At 40.6% G+C, this 15,811-nt stretch overlaps 1 protein-coding gene across 1 annotated transcript in view; it reads left to right on the top strand.

Annotated features, from left to right (window-relative positions):
- The window catches only part of LOC149306262 (protein shisa-9-like), a 270,711-nt gene extending 266,953 nt beyond the window's left edge, over positions 1–3,758 (top strand). Inside the window, exon 5 of the mRNA XM_089540870.1 lies at positions 1,812–3,758. Coding sequence (XP_089396996.1) covers positions 1,812–2,170 — 359 coding nt within the window. The 3' untranslated portion in view covers positions 2,171–3,758. The remainder of the gene's footprint in view (positions 1–1,811) is intronic.
- The last annotated feature ends 12,053 nt before the right edge of the window (positions 3,759–15,811 follow it).

The following is a 15,811-nucleotide window of genomic DNA, read 5'->3' as shown; positions in this document are numbered from 1 at the left end:
TAGGGAAACCCAGAGAGAGGGAATAGAGAGTGAAGGGGGAAAGGGTTTCTGAAGAGAGTTGCAAAGGAATGGGACCATTACCAGGAAGGTCCATCCATGGTCACCATCATATAAGTTGTAATAGGTTAAAGAACACCTTCTGAGCTCAAACTTAGGAGCCCAAGTGGGCTCAGGAGGTTGCTGTCAGTTACATTGCTCACACATCTCTTTAATGGAATAATTGTTTTAATTTCTTACGTACACTTACATTTAATTTCTTACATAGAGTTTGTGAGATTCTAAAAGTCAGTTTTAAGATGTCTCCTGAAGTCTGTCTTCTTGACACAACAGATAAAATAAGTAATGATTTAGCAAAGAAAAAATGGAAACAGATAATTATATATGTGCTCGATTGCAAGAATTAATTTAGCCCAGAAATGGAAAGTTTCTGAAACACCAAAAATGGAAGAATGTCAGATGGATCTTTTAGAAATTATTAAAATGGACAAATTAACACAATTAATGAACAAAAAATCTTTGGAACAAGTAGAACAAGAATGGAGAACATTAATAAACTACTGACAATTAGACTGGCTTCTTATGGTAAATAGTATTTTTAACAAATCAGGAGGTCTCAAATAAAAATAAGAAAGTGAAGTATACTGAGGAAATAAAGGAAACTTGCTTTAAAAAGAAGCTTAGAAGCTTAAAAGAATTAAGGACAATCGGAAAAGGGAAGCATGGGAAGTTTTTTAAAGGAGAAGAAAGAAAATGGAACATTCTCAAATATTCCTAATTAAAAACAGTGATTATTTGATGTGATAATTAACTTTTGTGGAAAGCTTACAAATGTTTAAGTGTGAATCTTTATGTAAATGGGGAAAAAATAAAAAAAATTCTTACATGCACTATTTTCGTTTGTTTGTTTGTTTCAGGGATTTATATCCTACCTTTCTCCCAAAATGGGGTTCAAGGTGGCTTACAATAATTTTAAAAGATAGAACTAAAACTCTGATTTTTTTTGTTGTTGTTGTTATCCACCCTCGGGTCAATTTCAACCCATGGCGACTCCGTAAATGAGACATCTCCAAGATCCCCTGTCCTCCATTGCTCTGCGCAGTTCCTGCAAATTCATACGCATGACCTCTTTTATAGAGTCCATCCATCTAGCATGAGGCCTTCCTCTCTCTCTGCTTCCCTTCACCTTTCCTAGCATTATTGTTTTTTCCAATGCGTCGTGCCTTTGCATGTTGCGGCCAAAGTACGACAGCCTTAGTTTAGTCATTGTGTCTTCCAGACTGGTTTCTGGTTTGATCTGTTCTAGGACCCATTTGTCTGACAAAAGTTAAAAAATAATTAAATATTACTAATATTAAAACATAAATTTAAAACAGCATCATTAAATTAAAAAAAGCACACTTGCTTGAAGTCTACTTATGAAGATATTGGGCCTGTACAGATAGGCCAAAATAAAGCTGCTTCGGGTCACTTTGGAAGTATGCTGTTTAAATGATGCATATTTCCTATGAGGCCAGAAGACACACCAAAGCCACACTCCAGTCCTAAGGATTGGAGTGCAGCTTTGGCGCAGCTTCTGGTCTCTTAAGTTGCGCGTGTCATTTAAACAGCATACCTCCAAAGTGACCCGAAGCAGCTTTATTTTGGCCTATCTGTACGGGCCCTTTGTTTCCCACGTGGAAGGATGTCTTATTCTTAGCTAGCATCTCTGTTTCTATACTGTCGTCTTCCAGTTGTATGTTTTATTTTAAAACATATTTCATTCTTCAACGACACTTGTTTCCTCTAACCGATCTCCTCCCTTTTTTAAACAGCCGACAAGGGCAGTGATGACTTCTACTCAAAACGGCGCCATCTTGCAGAGCTGGCTGCAAAAGGGAATCTACCACTGCACCCATTGCGCGTTGAGGAAGATCGAGGTTACATTCTTGAAGGTGGCACCATGAAGCAAAATGGACAGAGGTCCAAGGCTGCAAAGCCCCACATGCATCCCTTAGCTTACAAAACCTGGGACCCTAGTGACCAGTCTCTGCGACAGCAAGCCTATGCAACCAAAGGGAGAAACCTTGCAGGGGATCCTTCTGTGAGTGACCCATTAACAACACGAAGTCAGCACTATTTACCCACACAGCCCTACTTCATTACCAATAGCAAGACGGAAGTGACTGTGTGAGATCCATTTTCTTCCTTTCTTTTCTTAAAAGATTGGGGAGGGGGGAGGAAACAAACACAACTGGAAGAAGCTAACGAAGAAAACAATTAATTAATTTTAAAACTCCAGACAGGAGAGGCAGACATCCATGGATAAGGAAAGGTGAACACAGATGAGGTAGCCAACTGCAAACTGGGAACCAAAAAGGGTCAGAGCTATACAGCAATACACTGAAGGTTGTTCAAAACTCTTAATTTCACACTGGAATCAAACCTTGCAATCTTTCTCTCTCTCTCTCTCTCTCATTTTCTTCCTGCCTCCTCCAAATTAAAATCCATGATGAGAAGTAGCACAATGTAGAGTCACCGTCCACCTGCTTAAGAACTTCCTATGATGCATCTGCCTCGAGGCAGTCAGGGACACAGAGACAAAACCATATGCTGAAAAAACAAACACTGTTACAGTCAGGAATTTTGGTACACATTTTAAAAAAATACGATTCTGTTCACGAGAAGGGAGCCGAAACAAAGAGCAAACACTTGGACTGAAATCCTCATGTTTAGTATCACATTTTTGTACCATTGCTACTCAAGCAAGCAAAAAAAAAAAGTTATATATATATACACACACACACACACACCTGTTGAATACGAAAGACTTGTGTGCAAAACCTGCAGAGACTGTTACAACATTATGAGACTTTCTACTTTGTAGAAAGCTTGGAAAGGTTGGTTTTCTTTCAGTTTTATAACATTTTTCAAAACCTTTGCTGAAGAAGGGAAAATAGAAGAAGATAATCACTTAGGTCAGGAATTCACCACTGAATGGAATTGTCCCTTTTCCACAGTTGTTGCTTTTCAGCCTGTTTTGATTTTACTCCCCATTGCTCAATTCCTTTCGACTGAAAATGAATAAGTGTGGGTGGTGCCTTTACTGTATTACTAATGTTCAATGAACGTCTTGTTTTTAAGTAAAATCTGTATCGATTTCAAATTCTTTCATGTTTGGGCACTAGGGTCCTGTTAGGTTGTGCCATCCATTTTGATGATATGAAACCAATTTTCATGTTTCACTGGTATGTTGTATTTTGCAGACGCTGGAAGTTGCTGTCCTTCCTTGATTCTTCTGTGAAACTGATGTCCCTTGCCTCAAATTGCCCTAGAGCTGCCCTTTTCATGTTTGCATTTATGCAAGTGTTGATTTGTAAATTGTTTCACGTTTGTTTCTCTCTCTCTCTCTCTCTCTCCCTCTCTCTGTTATTGTTAATCCTTTTTTGCAGGTCCACACAATTAAAAAAAACCCATTTTTGGATAATTCGATTCAGGGGAAAGTTGTTGAATTAGATTCTGGGGGAGATTGTGCCCTCAGAATTGCTCTTTTGGAAGTAAGTTCTCTTGGCCAATCTGGCTCTTTTGAGAGATGTACTTATCCCGGACTACAATGTTGGTGTACAAGAGAACCAAGTGCAATTGCCACTTATTTTCTTGTATTCTCTCTTTTCTATCCTCCCGCCCCCCAAAAAACACCCTTGAAATTTTTTAAGATGATAAACATTCAGCCTGAACAGACAGGCCAGAATAAAGCTCCTTGGGGTCACTTTGGAGGTGTGCTGTTTAAATGACACACGCATCTTAAGAGACCAAAAGCTGCGCCAAAGCTGCGCTCCCTTCCTTAGGATTGGAGCATGGCTTTGGTGTGGTTTCCAGCCTCTTAGGACGCATGCATCATTTAAACAGCATACCTCCAAAGTGACCTGAAGCAGCTTTATTTTGGCCTGTCTGTACGGTCCCTAATATTTCCTTCCCTACCTAGCCAGCTGCCAACAGAGAAAAACCAGTCTTGCCAACCAACCAATGTCATTGCTTACTGAGGGCTTTTGTAACTTGGAATGAAGGAGAAGAGGCTAAGGACCATAGGTTGTTCATCTTTTCCTGCACTAATGAAATGATCTTAACACAAAAGACAAAAATACCCACTTTCACATTCATGAGTGAAGGATGGGGTCAAGGGCTGCAGTTATACTCTCACTGTATCCACCTCCCACAGGTGGAAATCCCCACTGAACCCAATGTGGCTTTCTTCTCAATGGCGTATAAAGGACTGCATTGCAGGACACAAAGCAGTGGTGCAAATGCCCTTGGTCTGAATTTTGCTTCTTGACTCGGAGGGAAGTCAAGAGCTTGGAAAAGTTTTTGAGCACAACTTTGGGATGTGTACTCCAAAAAGTAACCTTCCCAAGTTCTGCTATTTATTGTTAGTGGAAGAATGCATGATTTGCATGCAGGTAATGCCATATTCATTCTTGGGATTTTCAGTCAAACAGTCAAGATGTCAAGAATTTATTTGCGCTCTCTCTCTCTCTCTCTCTCTCTCTCTCTCTCTCTAGCTAGGAATTATGTGTTTGTCACATTCTAATGTGCTGAAAAACGATTTCAATAGGAATAAGTTTACTAAGGGGCAGTACAGACCACCGCGAAACGGCAGTCTGCATTCGCCCATTCTAACTCTGGAGAGATGGCACAGCTCCCAAACTGCGCACCGTCCCTCCGGAGTAAAAATTGTTTTTGGGTTCTTTTTGTGGCACCGGAGTGATGTCACGGCGTAAGCAATGTGTGGTGACATGCGGACGCTGTGCGTCGCTTACGTCAAAATGGTGGCACCCGTATGGACGGGACGCTGCCATTACTCTGCCTCCGTGCCGTGCTTGGCGGCAATTGGTGCGCGGTCCCTAACGCTAGTATCGGTGCCAGCATGGCACATTTGGCCCATCTGTTCCGGGCCCAAATTTGGTCCAGATTGTGCCCACCAGCTTTCCATGAATCTTGGAGATGTGTTTATGGGGAAAAGAAATATTGGTTCACGTCCAAATATTTTAATCATTTCATTAAAAAGCAAGAATTATGAGCACCAATTTCTCTCCCGTCCTCTTACAACAGATTGTGGTGCACACACCATTCTATGAGCATTCTGGAGAAAATGGCAGCTGGAAAGCACCAACCAATGGCCTACTTCTATGACAGGCTTGTGGCAGCAGGGTACTTAAAAAGAAAACCACTCTGCAAACTCTGCCCCTCTCCCAGTCACAAGTTTCAAATCTCAGCATTCCCTGAGACCTCACCATTTTACATTTAAAGCACTGACCTATTAGTAATCCAGTTAATTGAGTTCTTATTTGATATGTTGTAGATGGTGGTGTAGTGTAAGAGCTTACTGCTTGGTGTTTTAAATCGGCTCCAGAATCCCGGGCTGCAGCTAGGACATGGGATGGAGGCAGGGATTATCGCATTGTAAATCACTGTCAAATCACCAGCCGCCATCAACCCAGGTCCAAGCCGCACTCCGCCAGCTCTTTCCCACTTCTAAAAAGCTTTCCAACTCTAAAAAGTGCTGGCGGGGTGCAGCTTGGACCTGGGCTGATGGCGGTCAGCAATTCGGCAGTGATTTAGTGTGCAATAATCCCTGCCGCCATTCTGCCTTGTGGCTGTAACCCGGGATGCTGGTGCCAATTTAAAACATCAAGCAATAAACTTGATAATCTATTAGATCAAACAGTGTATTGAGGAAACACAGTGGATAATCTTATGCTACTTCTTTTGTGCTGTATACAATTAACTTTTCTTCTCACTTTACCCTGTCATTTCATGCTGTATATGAGTACCTCTCTCCACTTTCTGCACATCGAGTGATAGCAAATTAGAACAAAACCAAGCAAATGAAATCTGTTTCCTAATCCTGATTTTTTATAAAAAAAATACTGCAATAGTGTGTAGTTTTACTTTTTAAACTAACCAAAATCATAGCACCATCAGGATGTATCGAAATAAAGTGGCTTGATGTCCTGGTGCCAACATACTCAATACATTGGATGAGCACCATCTCGTTGCAGAAAAGGATAGTGAGTAACTTTAAAGAAAAACCGAGAAAGCTGACATATTGGTGAGCTGTCCATTGAATATAAAATTATTTGGGGGAATTACACAATAAATCTGGAAAGAAAGAAGAAAAGGAATGGAGTCCAATAAAGGAATTTGTGAATAAGATCTGGAATATTAACGCAGGATAAAATAGTATTGTAAAATTAATAAAATAGATAAATGGCAAAATATACATGTATATATACAGTCGGAAGATTATCACAAAAACAAAGAGTAAATGTTTATAGATGATTAGATGAGATATGGTATACAAAGACATATGGTAAAGTAAGGATAAGTGAACAAGTATTTATATGTGGAATTTATTTTTCTGTTGGGAGAAACCGAATGCGGCGGTGCAAACTAAGAAAGAATAATGAATTATTACGTTATGAAAAAGGATAACTTTATTTTAATTTTGTATTTTAAGAAGAAGTATAATAAAGATTATTAAAAAAATATTTGGGGGAAGGGGAAGAAATTAGGCAGTAGCAACCATAGTTTGCCCATTGGCTCTACAAAGCCTGTGTTAGCCCAGATGTTAACAATGACACTATTTGCTGATGACTTTATCACTTGTTTGGTCATTGGGAGCTAGGCTGCATGTACCTGAGCTTCTTCCCTGAACTCATTCTTTGCTGCATCATTACATGTGGATATCCTATAAATATTTCTAGCAAATTAGGAACCTATAAAACCTAGCATGTTACATGAGTCCTTCTAGTGGGAATGTTACCTTTTTTTCAGACAGCTTCCAGTATCTTGCCGCCAGCATGGACAGTAACCAGGCTGGTGGAAGAATTCTGAGGTTCCAAAAAGGTACCTTTCCGAACCTCCAAGGGTGCATCCAGACTGCAGAATTAAAAGAGTCTGACAAACTTTAACCGCCATGAATCAAATGCCATGAATCTATCCTACAGAATCCTTGGGTTTGTAGTTTGGTGAAATATTTATTCATCCTGGACTGTCAGGATGTTCTAGTGCCTCACTAAACTACAAACCCCAGGATTCTGTAGGATAGATTCATGGCATTTAATTATGGAACGTGGCTCCATCCTGAATTAGCTCAGTTTTGTCAATACTATCTGACTCTCAATGATTACTGAGACCAAATGGTTATTTTCCTATTCTTCTGTGAAAGGTTTGAGTTAGAAGGATTTTTCCACATTTTACAATCTGGAATGTTGATAGGTTTAATTCACATTGTTACCGTGCGGTGTACACAAGGTACTCTTCAACACTGTGAAGGTGCAAAATATTTTTATTGTGCCACAAACAGCTAAGTAAACTAGCACTCGTTGGTTGTGTAAGTGTTTGTCCTGTTGAGTTAATACTTGGTAGAAGCACGTTTGGCAGCAATTGCAGCAAGTCTTCTTAAGTAAGCTTGCACATCTGGAACCGGAGATTTTTGCCCATTTTTCAGACATTGCTGAACAGCAGCTTTCACATCTTGCCACAGATATTTGATCAAATTGAAGTCTAGGTGTAGGCTAGGCCATTCTAAGACATTCAGGTTCTTGTTTGTAAATCACTCCAGTGTTACTTTAGCTGTGTGCTTGGTTATTCTCATGCTGGGTTCCACCCCAGTTGCAGTTCCCTGGCAGACAAAAATAGGTTTTCTTATCAAATGCCTTTAAATTGAGCTTCATGCATTTTGCACTTAATCCTGACCAGTTTCTGAGTCCACGTTTTACCATGTTCTTAGGATAACGAAAATGGTTATCTTTGAACCTCACACTTCATTCAATACCAAAAAGTTTGTTTTTGGTCCCATCAGACCAGACTTTTTTCCCCTTCATGTTTGCTGTGTCTACAGTATGAACTTGTATTAAATGACAATCACCTCAATGATACAGGATTAATGGGGCCAACAATGGGAAGAGAAAAAAGAAGAACAAGCAGCTGGAGAAAATGAGCCATGGTCTTAGATGTCTGTAAATTGATACCAAGTTCCTCAGTAATGAAAATATGAACTTGAACTCTTACCTTAGAAAGGCAAATATTGAACCCTTCCACTGAAAGCAGGGGGGGTTAGTCTCATTATTGAAATGCAGCAATAGAGAGGCGTAACCTATTCCCAAGAAATAAAGCAAACAGAAAAAGACATGTTATGTCAGTGATATCTAGCAAGGAGATCAATGACTTCAAGAATGAAAAACAGGTTGAGACCTTAGAGGTAGGTATAGTTGTGAAGTAGATCCCTAATCCAGACTGGATAATATGTGTTCCTAGAACATATGACCAGATAGTCAAAATGGAGAGATGTAGTAGTAATGGAAAAAATAATTACCCTGATATTTGTTACAAATCAATTCTTTTTCTGTCAAAATTGTAAGTTCCAACAAATTCTTCACTTGCCTTGCTGACAAGTTCATTGTCCAGAACATGGAGGAGATAACAAGAAACAGTACTTTGTGCCTGATCATAACCAATAAGAACGAACTGTTGAACAGAATGGAAGAAGTGGAAAGAATGATCACATTCCTTTGGGATCTGTTATACAGGGTTAAGGGGAAACCAAATGTAGGCATTTCTATAACGTTTAGGGGAATATTGGTTCACGTGATCTTAAGTGATCAAACGAAGTTCATGATAGATAGGATTCCTTCGAAGTCAGTGACTGAAGAAAAAATTGCAAACAGTTCCAACGAGAAGGAAGAACTGGCAGTACGCAATGAAACACCTGTATGAGAAACTTTAAAATAATCACAAATGTACAAGAAATAGAAAAGGAGAAAACCATAAAAGGGGCCTAATAGCAAGCATTTATAGAGAGCAAGGCAGGAAAACAAAAGCTAAGGATGAGATCAGGCTTGCTAGAAAGGTTAAAAACAATTTAAAAAAGGCTTTGGCAGAGGTTTTTTTGGCTTTGTTCAGAACAACAGGAAGCTAAAGGAAAGGTAGGACCACTTTACGGAGAGATGGTGAAATGTTAACAAAGGCCTCAATCCTCTCCTAAAAAGAAAATAGTTCTCACTCTAGTGCAAATAGAACAAATGATAAGTAATGGCTTCATTCCCACTTACTCAATCAATCAGTAATTTATTTCAGCCAACAAGCCATCAACATCAGAATATATATAAAAATATAAAACATATAGAGCATTTAAAGTGTTTAAAACATTAAAAACATCAAAATACACGGACTTTTAAAAATAAAATCATGGAATATATATTCATAACCTGTGCAAAGGATAGAAATTTATATTTATTTTAACTGAAAAGCTCTAAAAGGAGGAAAAAAAAAGTGTATAATACAAGGCCTTAGGCACAGAGCCTAGATAAGTGCAAGTTGCAAAAGGCCAAGCTGTTCAATTATGTTGACTCATAGTCTTGCGTGTTTTAACAGCCGAACAAAGAAACTTAGCCACTATTTCCGTTTTACTTTTCTCAGTATCGTTCAGCAGGTATTCCATATACCAACTGTTCGATCTGCCTGGAGACTTGAGCAGGAGGGGAGAGATTAATCTTGCCCTCTCGTCTTTATAGAAGGTACAAAAGAATAAAACGTGTTCTAACGACTCAATAGAACCATCACCACAGGGACAAACCCGTTCATGGTAAGGGATTCCCTTGAACCGACCCTCTAGAAGTGCTGAAGGAATTACATTAAATCTGGCTTTAGAGAACATAGCTCGGTACTTTGGAATAGTCAGGTTTTGCAGATAAAATGCCTCCTTCTCTGAGTTAAACTGTAGCCCTAGGCTAATGGGAGAGCAGGTGGTACAAGCAGAAGATAAAGAATATTGAGTATCAATATCTCTTATGCGGCGTATCATAATCTGCTGGGCTCTCGAAAGGTCTTGTGACATTAAAAAACTATTTGAGAAACCCAATCTCAGCAATTTCTCCTGGATATTTTTAGACCATAGGGAGGTATAATTGTCTTTCCATATAAGATGCCAGAGACCTGAGTCAGGGCCCGCATAAAAGAGTTTCAACCAGTACTTTAAAGTCCACGTCCAAGCAGAGCATTCCACAGAGTGGCAGCCCGCTTCAAGTCGTAAAGCAGCTGAAGGGACGCAATTAGGTACTCCAAATAATTTGCGAAGATAAACGGAAAAGACCTGTTCTAATTTTACAGAGAAACCTTGGATCCAGATGGGTATTCCAAATAACAATTGTGGTATAACCTTGGCCTGAAACACCTTCAAGGCTGCAGGTAAAAATTGGCCTCCTTTAGTATAAAAGAATCGGATTAGGGCTTTGGCACTATTATTTGCTGATTGAACAGCTATTGAACTCTGGGATGTCCAGCCAAGAGATGCTTGAAAAGTTATTCCTAAATACCTAAAAGTGTTAACTTGTTCTAACCTATGTCCATTTAGAATCCACCTGGATCGAGTCTTTTTTCTTGAGAAAACCATAATTTTTGTTTTACTATAATTGATGATCAGGCCGTTATCTTCACAATAACTTCCAAAAACTCTCAAGATATGTTTCAAGTCTATTTCCGAAAAGGAAAGGAGAACTGCATCATCTGCATACAAAAGTAAAGGGATATTAACAGAGGCTAGTTTAGGAGAGTGGCGTGCTTCCGCGGAAATGGAAGCAGAGAGATCATTAAGATAAAGGTTAAATAATAAGGGTGCCAAAATGCAACCTTGACGCACACCTTTTTGAGTGGGGATAGATTTCGTGAAATTACCCTGAGTGCCACATCTCACCTGTATAGTTGTATCTCTATATAGATTCATAATTAACCAAAGTAGTCTCCTATCAATAGAAGAGGCAAAAAGTTTTATCCACAGCCTTTCTCTCGGAATAGAATCGAATGCAGATTTCAGATCAATAAATGCCGCGTATAGTCCTTTGCTTTGGGAAGTAGAATATTTCTCAGCCAGGTGGTTTAAAACCAAACAGTGGTCGAGAGTTGTTTTGCCTTTCCTAAAACCAATTTGTTCGTTACCTATAATATTCTCACTATCTATCCATTCTGCGAGGCGGTTATTGAGGAAACGGCCATAAAGTTTGCCCACAACTGAGAGTAAGCTTATGGGTCGATAATTAGATGGATCGTTTCTAGAACCCTTCTTATAGATAGGGATTATAACTGCGTTTAACCAACTTGAAGGAATTTGGGCCGTTTGATTAATAAGAGTGAAGAGGGAAGCAAGAAGAGGAGCCCACCAAGAAATATTGACTTTCAGAAGCTCCGGCAGAATTAAGTCGGGCCCTGGGGCTTTTCCAGATTTAATCTGGGTGATAAGAGATTTTAGTTCTTCTTGGGATACGGGGGGCCATTGTGGGCACTTACTGCTAAATTGGGTTTCTGAACCGAATCCAGGAATCGGTTCAGCAGTGAGCATGGTTCTCGCTGTGTTTGCGCCGGAAGAAGGCTGATGCTGGAGAGGCTGAGAAGGAAGCAAAGGAGGCCGGCAGCAGGAAAGGCTGGGCGGATTCGAATCTGCATTGTTCCCACTTGGGCTGAATCGATTTATTTCAAAATAAATCGATTCAGCCCAAAGGACGCGGAAAAAAACAGCTTCTTTTTGATGCAGGTTAAATGGGTCTAGAGCATGGCGCTGCTTTCCGAATTGCTTCAGCGATTTGGATTAAGTGGGAACCATGCTCATTTAAACCAGAGTGTATCGAATCATGACCCAGTTTAAACCGTAGTGGGAGCGAGGCCAATGGAAGCCTTTCTCCAAAGGCTGTAAAGGTGCTTACAGGCATATTCTGACAATGATAGTTGAGAATACACACAAAACAGGAGAAGTCCCAGCAGACTGGAGGAGGGGGAAAGAGACCCAAGCAGAACTATCGGTAGTTGGATGAAGCTTCACATCTATATCAGAAAAGGTTCTAGAACATATCATTAAACAGAAATTTCATGAGCACTTAGAAAGGAAATCTGAAACTACCACCCCAGGCATCAGTGAAGCTGAAGACAAGAAGCCCTTCAGTCCAATCTTCTCTCACTTCTTTGACAGAGTTACAAGCTTGCAGAGCAGAGGAATGCAAGCTGGTAAAATGTGCACAGCACAATGCTACTGACAGGTGACTTTCAGAAGCAAGTATGCTCAGTCTGACATTATGTGGCACTGGAACAGCACAAAGGTGGACACCATTCATCTATTTATGTTCATCTGGAGCCAGTGTGTGGTATCAGCGCTTATTTAGGTGTCTCACAGCAAAAGGACTGCAAAGTGTGTGAATAAGGTATTGCATCTGCCTCAGTATCTTCTTACGTCCAGTCACCAAAAAAACCCAACCCTAAACAGCAACTGCAAGTATATTATGACACATAGATCTGTTTCACCATAAAGGGCCACCCCTTTATCTCAACTTCCAAGATGTACCTCAGAGAAGCTTGCCAAGCTCTAAATCCATCCATTAACTACTGTTGAAGTTCTTCTCCCTGGATAAATTGGGTGTCTTTCCCCAATACCTTTCCCCACAAGTAGAGGGGAGAATTTGGGGAGATCGTATTTACACAGAGAAATGGTGCATAAATCAGGCATGCGTCCTGAGATACTCTTCTAACAGAAAGAGACAATGAATTTGGCCCTTTGATGGGATCTTGCTATTAATCCATGTGCTTAAAATACACAGTGCAAATACTCTAACCCACTCAAATTTTTCTTTGTGTGACTTGAGTATTATTATTTTTTCGTGGAACTTAAGTTAGTTAATGTATGTTTGGTTTACATGTATTAATATATGTTGATGATGGCAGAGTTTGAGATTACTTCCTACAATAAAAAAATGTTTGTTTTTAAAAGTTGTTTATTTGTAAACATACGTATTCACTATATTAATATGAATTTCTAACTGGGCAATAAAAAAAGATTCTATGTGACTATGAACTGCTTTCTCCCTTTGTCGACTGTAACCGTTGATCAGTAACAGTACTTTCTTTTTGGTTATAATATCTCTTGAATGCTCCAAACACTAAATAAAGGGGAAATCCAAACAATCCACCAAAAAAGTAAATATAAAAATAAAGGATATTAGGAAAAATCAAAACAAAATGACAAAAGTCTCAACAAAATTCAACTAAAGCCTATAGGCAATCAAATCACATACAATCACATACAATATAACAAGAGTCCAAAACACACTGCAAAAATAATCCAGTTTGAGACCACTTTAAATGCCATGGTTCAGTGCTAGGGAACCCTGGGAATTGTAGTGTATTGTGGCACCAGAGCTCCCCGACAGAGAAGGCTAGACGTCTCACAAAACTACAGTTCCCAGAATTCCCTAGCATTGAGCCAGGGCAGTTAAAGCGGTCTCAAACTGCATTATTTCTGCAGTCTGTTTTGAACCAAGGACAACTATGTAGTGAACATAAGCATAATAAATATAGTATTGAGGGCAGCTAGATAATAACAATAGTTTTAACCAAAACATAAAAGTCCATGCTGCACGCAGAAGTCACACCATTACAATCAATGTCATGTTTGTAACTGGTAAAGCCAACCATATTCTGTTTGCAAGCCATGTCATTGGCAAACTCTGCCAAGACATTGTACAGGCTGCAAATAAGAACAACAGTAAAAACGGTAAGATTAAAACACATAAAACCATTTAAACACATTAAGTCAAAATACATAAACACAGGACACATTAAAATCGTCCAACATAACATTAAAATATCCCAGTCTAAGAGTCATAGTTTAAGTTGAACTGGGTATGCCTGCTGGAAGAAATAAGTCTTGTAACTGTTTTCAATTCAGAAAGCATGTTTAGCTGTCGAATCTCTCCCAGCAGGTCATTCCACAATTTGGGGCGAGTGATAAAAATGCCCTCTGGGTGACAGTTGCCAGTGCACTCCTGGTGGGTTGAAGTAAATGGCCTAAGTGTACAGGGGCATTATACAGAATGAAGTGATCCTGTAGGTAACCTGTAAAGAACTGTAATATGCGACTATTATAGACATTCCTGGATGAGGTTGATTATCTTGAACCATTTCAGTCTGGTTTCAGACCTGGTTATGGGACAGCGACAGCTTTGGTTGCCTTAGTGAGTTACCTGTGCAGGGAACTGGAGAGGGAAAATGTGTCCTTGTTGGTTCTGCTGGACTGTCCTACTCTCACAGTGCACCAGCAGTCAAGTTGCCAGATATTCAGAACCTGAAGGAGCAAGCATTATCAAATTCACCAAATAGTCCAGGCCAAAACCTGTGGTGGCGAACCTATGGCACATGTGCCCTATCTGGCACGCAAAGCCGTATCTGAGGGCATGTGGTGACAGGTACAAGAGGGTGGGAGAAGAGAACAGGTGCACGCCTATCCTTCCTCTTCCCATGCCCTCCTCTGCCTTTAACTGTCTCCGGGGAAGTCCCACCCCTAAAAGTCGTCTCTGGGAAAATCCCCCCCAAAATCCCCACCCCTCCAAAAGTCACACTCCCCCCAACATTGGGTGACACCCGGTGCGGGAATGCCATTGAGTTGGGCACTCGGTGTCTAAAAGGCTCACCATCTAACGGTTTGCTGTGATGCCATACATCATCAGCAAAGTCCACAGGTAGCAGATGACAAGGTAAAGAAACAGCCCAGGTTCATAAATAAGATCTTACTATAGAAAGAAATCCAGTTTGTTTCCAGCTGTCATGAAGCGTAAAGCCCTTATCTTCTAAAGCACACTGACTCAGCCCACTCCACTTTCAGACTGTATTTTAGGAGGGCATTTCCCTGCTGTACACACACAGCCTCTCACTTTGCCTGTGGAAGAGGGTCTGAATCTGTTCCAGATGCTGCAGCTTCCACATTTCTTGGGGCGTTATCTCTTCAACCTTCTCCTGCTGCGGAGCCCTCAGGTGGCTGTCAGAATGACCTGGAGGACAGCACAGCTGTGGCACTTCTTCTTCATCCTCAAAAGCCAAACTCTCAAGTGGGAACCTGACAGGTAAGTTTGTTTCATCCTCAGTAGCCGGACTCTTAAGGGGGCACATGACTTGCACCTCTCAGCAACCTTTGCTACCACTGACCATGGCATCCTTCTGATTTGCCCCTCTGGGATGGAGCTTGGATGTACTGTTCTACAGTGGCTCCATTCTTTCCTGGAGGGGTAATCTCAAAGGGTGGTGTATGGGGATGCTTGTTAAGACTCCCTGGTCACTGGCCTATGGAATCCTTCAGGGTTCAGTCCTATCTCCTATGCTAGTTAACATTTTTATGAAACTGCTAGGAGAAGTTGTGCAGAGTTTTAGGATCAGGTATCCTCAGTATGCCAATGATACCCAGATCTATTACTCCTTTCCACCTAATTCCAAGCAAGCTGTCCTGTGTTAAACTGGCACCTGGTAGCTATGATGGACTGGATGAGGGCAAACAAACTGAAGACAAGATGGGTGCTCCTAGTCATCCAGACAAGATGGGTGCTCCTGGTCAGTCAAAAGACAGATCTGGGAATAGGCTTGGTGCTTCTAAAGTAAAATGGAAGAGTTATCGTCAGCAAAGAAGCCCTTTTCTTATTATTAACGGATTAATCCCTTAATAAGAAAAAGGCTGCTTCCCTGACGATTCCATGGCAATTCTATGGAGATAATGCTTCCATTCCACTTTAGATGCGCCTGTGGCATGATCACACTGTTGATGCTTTTGCCCATTTGATGACATTTGGGTGACGGAAGCATAGCCTCCCCACACTTCCAAAGTGCTTCTACTTTCAATCTGATGTTAGCAGCAACCACTGCAGAGGATCCAGCTTCTCTCCCTCCTCCCACTCCCTCCTGGCCAGACAAAAGCCACATTGTACCTTACCCACTTTGCCCAACTTTGCATCATCCTTATTTCCGAAGT

This window comes from Sceloporus occidentalis, unplaced genomic scaffold (genome assembly GCF_023333645.1).
Source record: "Sceloporus occidentalis isolate IW3139 unplaced genomic scaffold, rSceOcc1.0.p SCAF_10, whole genome shotgun sequence".
NCBI classification, from domain to species: domain Eukaryota; kingdom Metazoa; phylum Chordata; class Lepidosauria; order Squamata; family Phrynosomatidae; genus Sceloporus; species Sceloporus occidentalis.
This window is presented reverse-complemented; position numbering and strand designations above follow the sequence as displayed.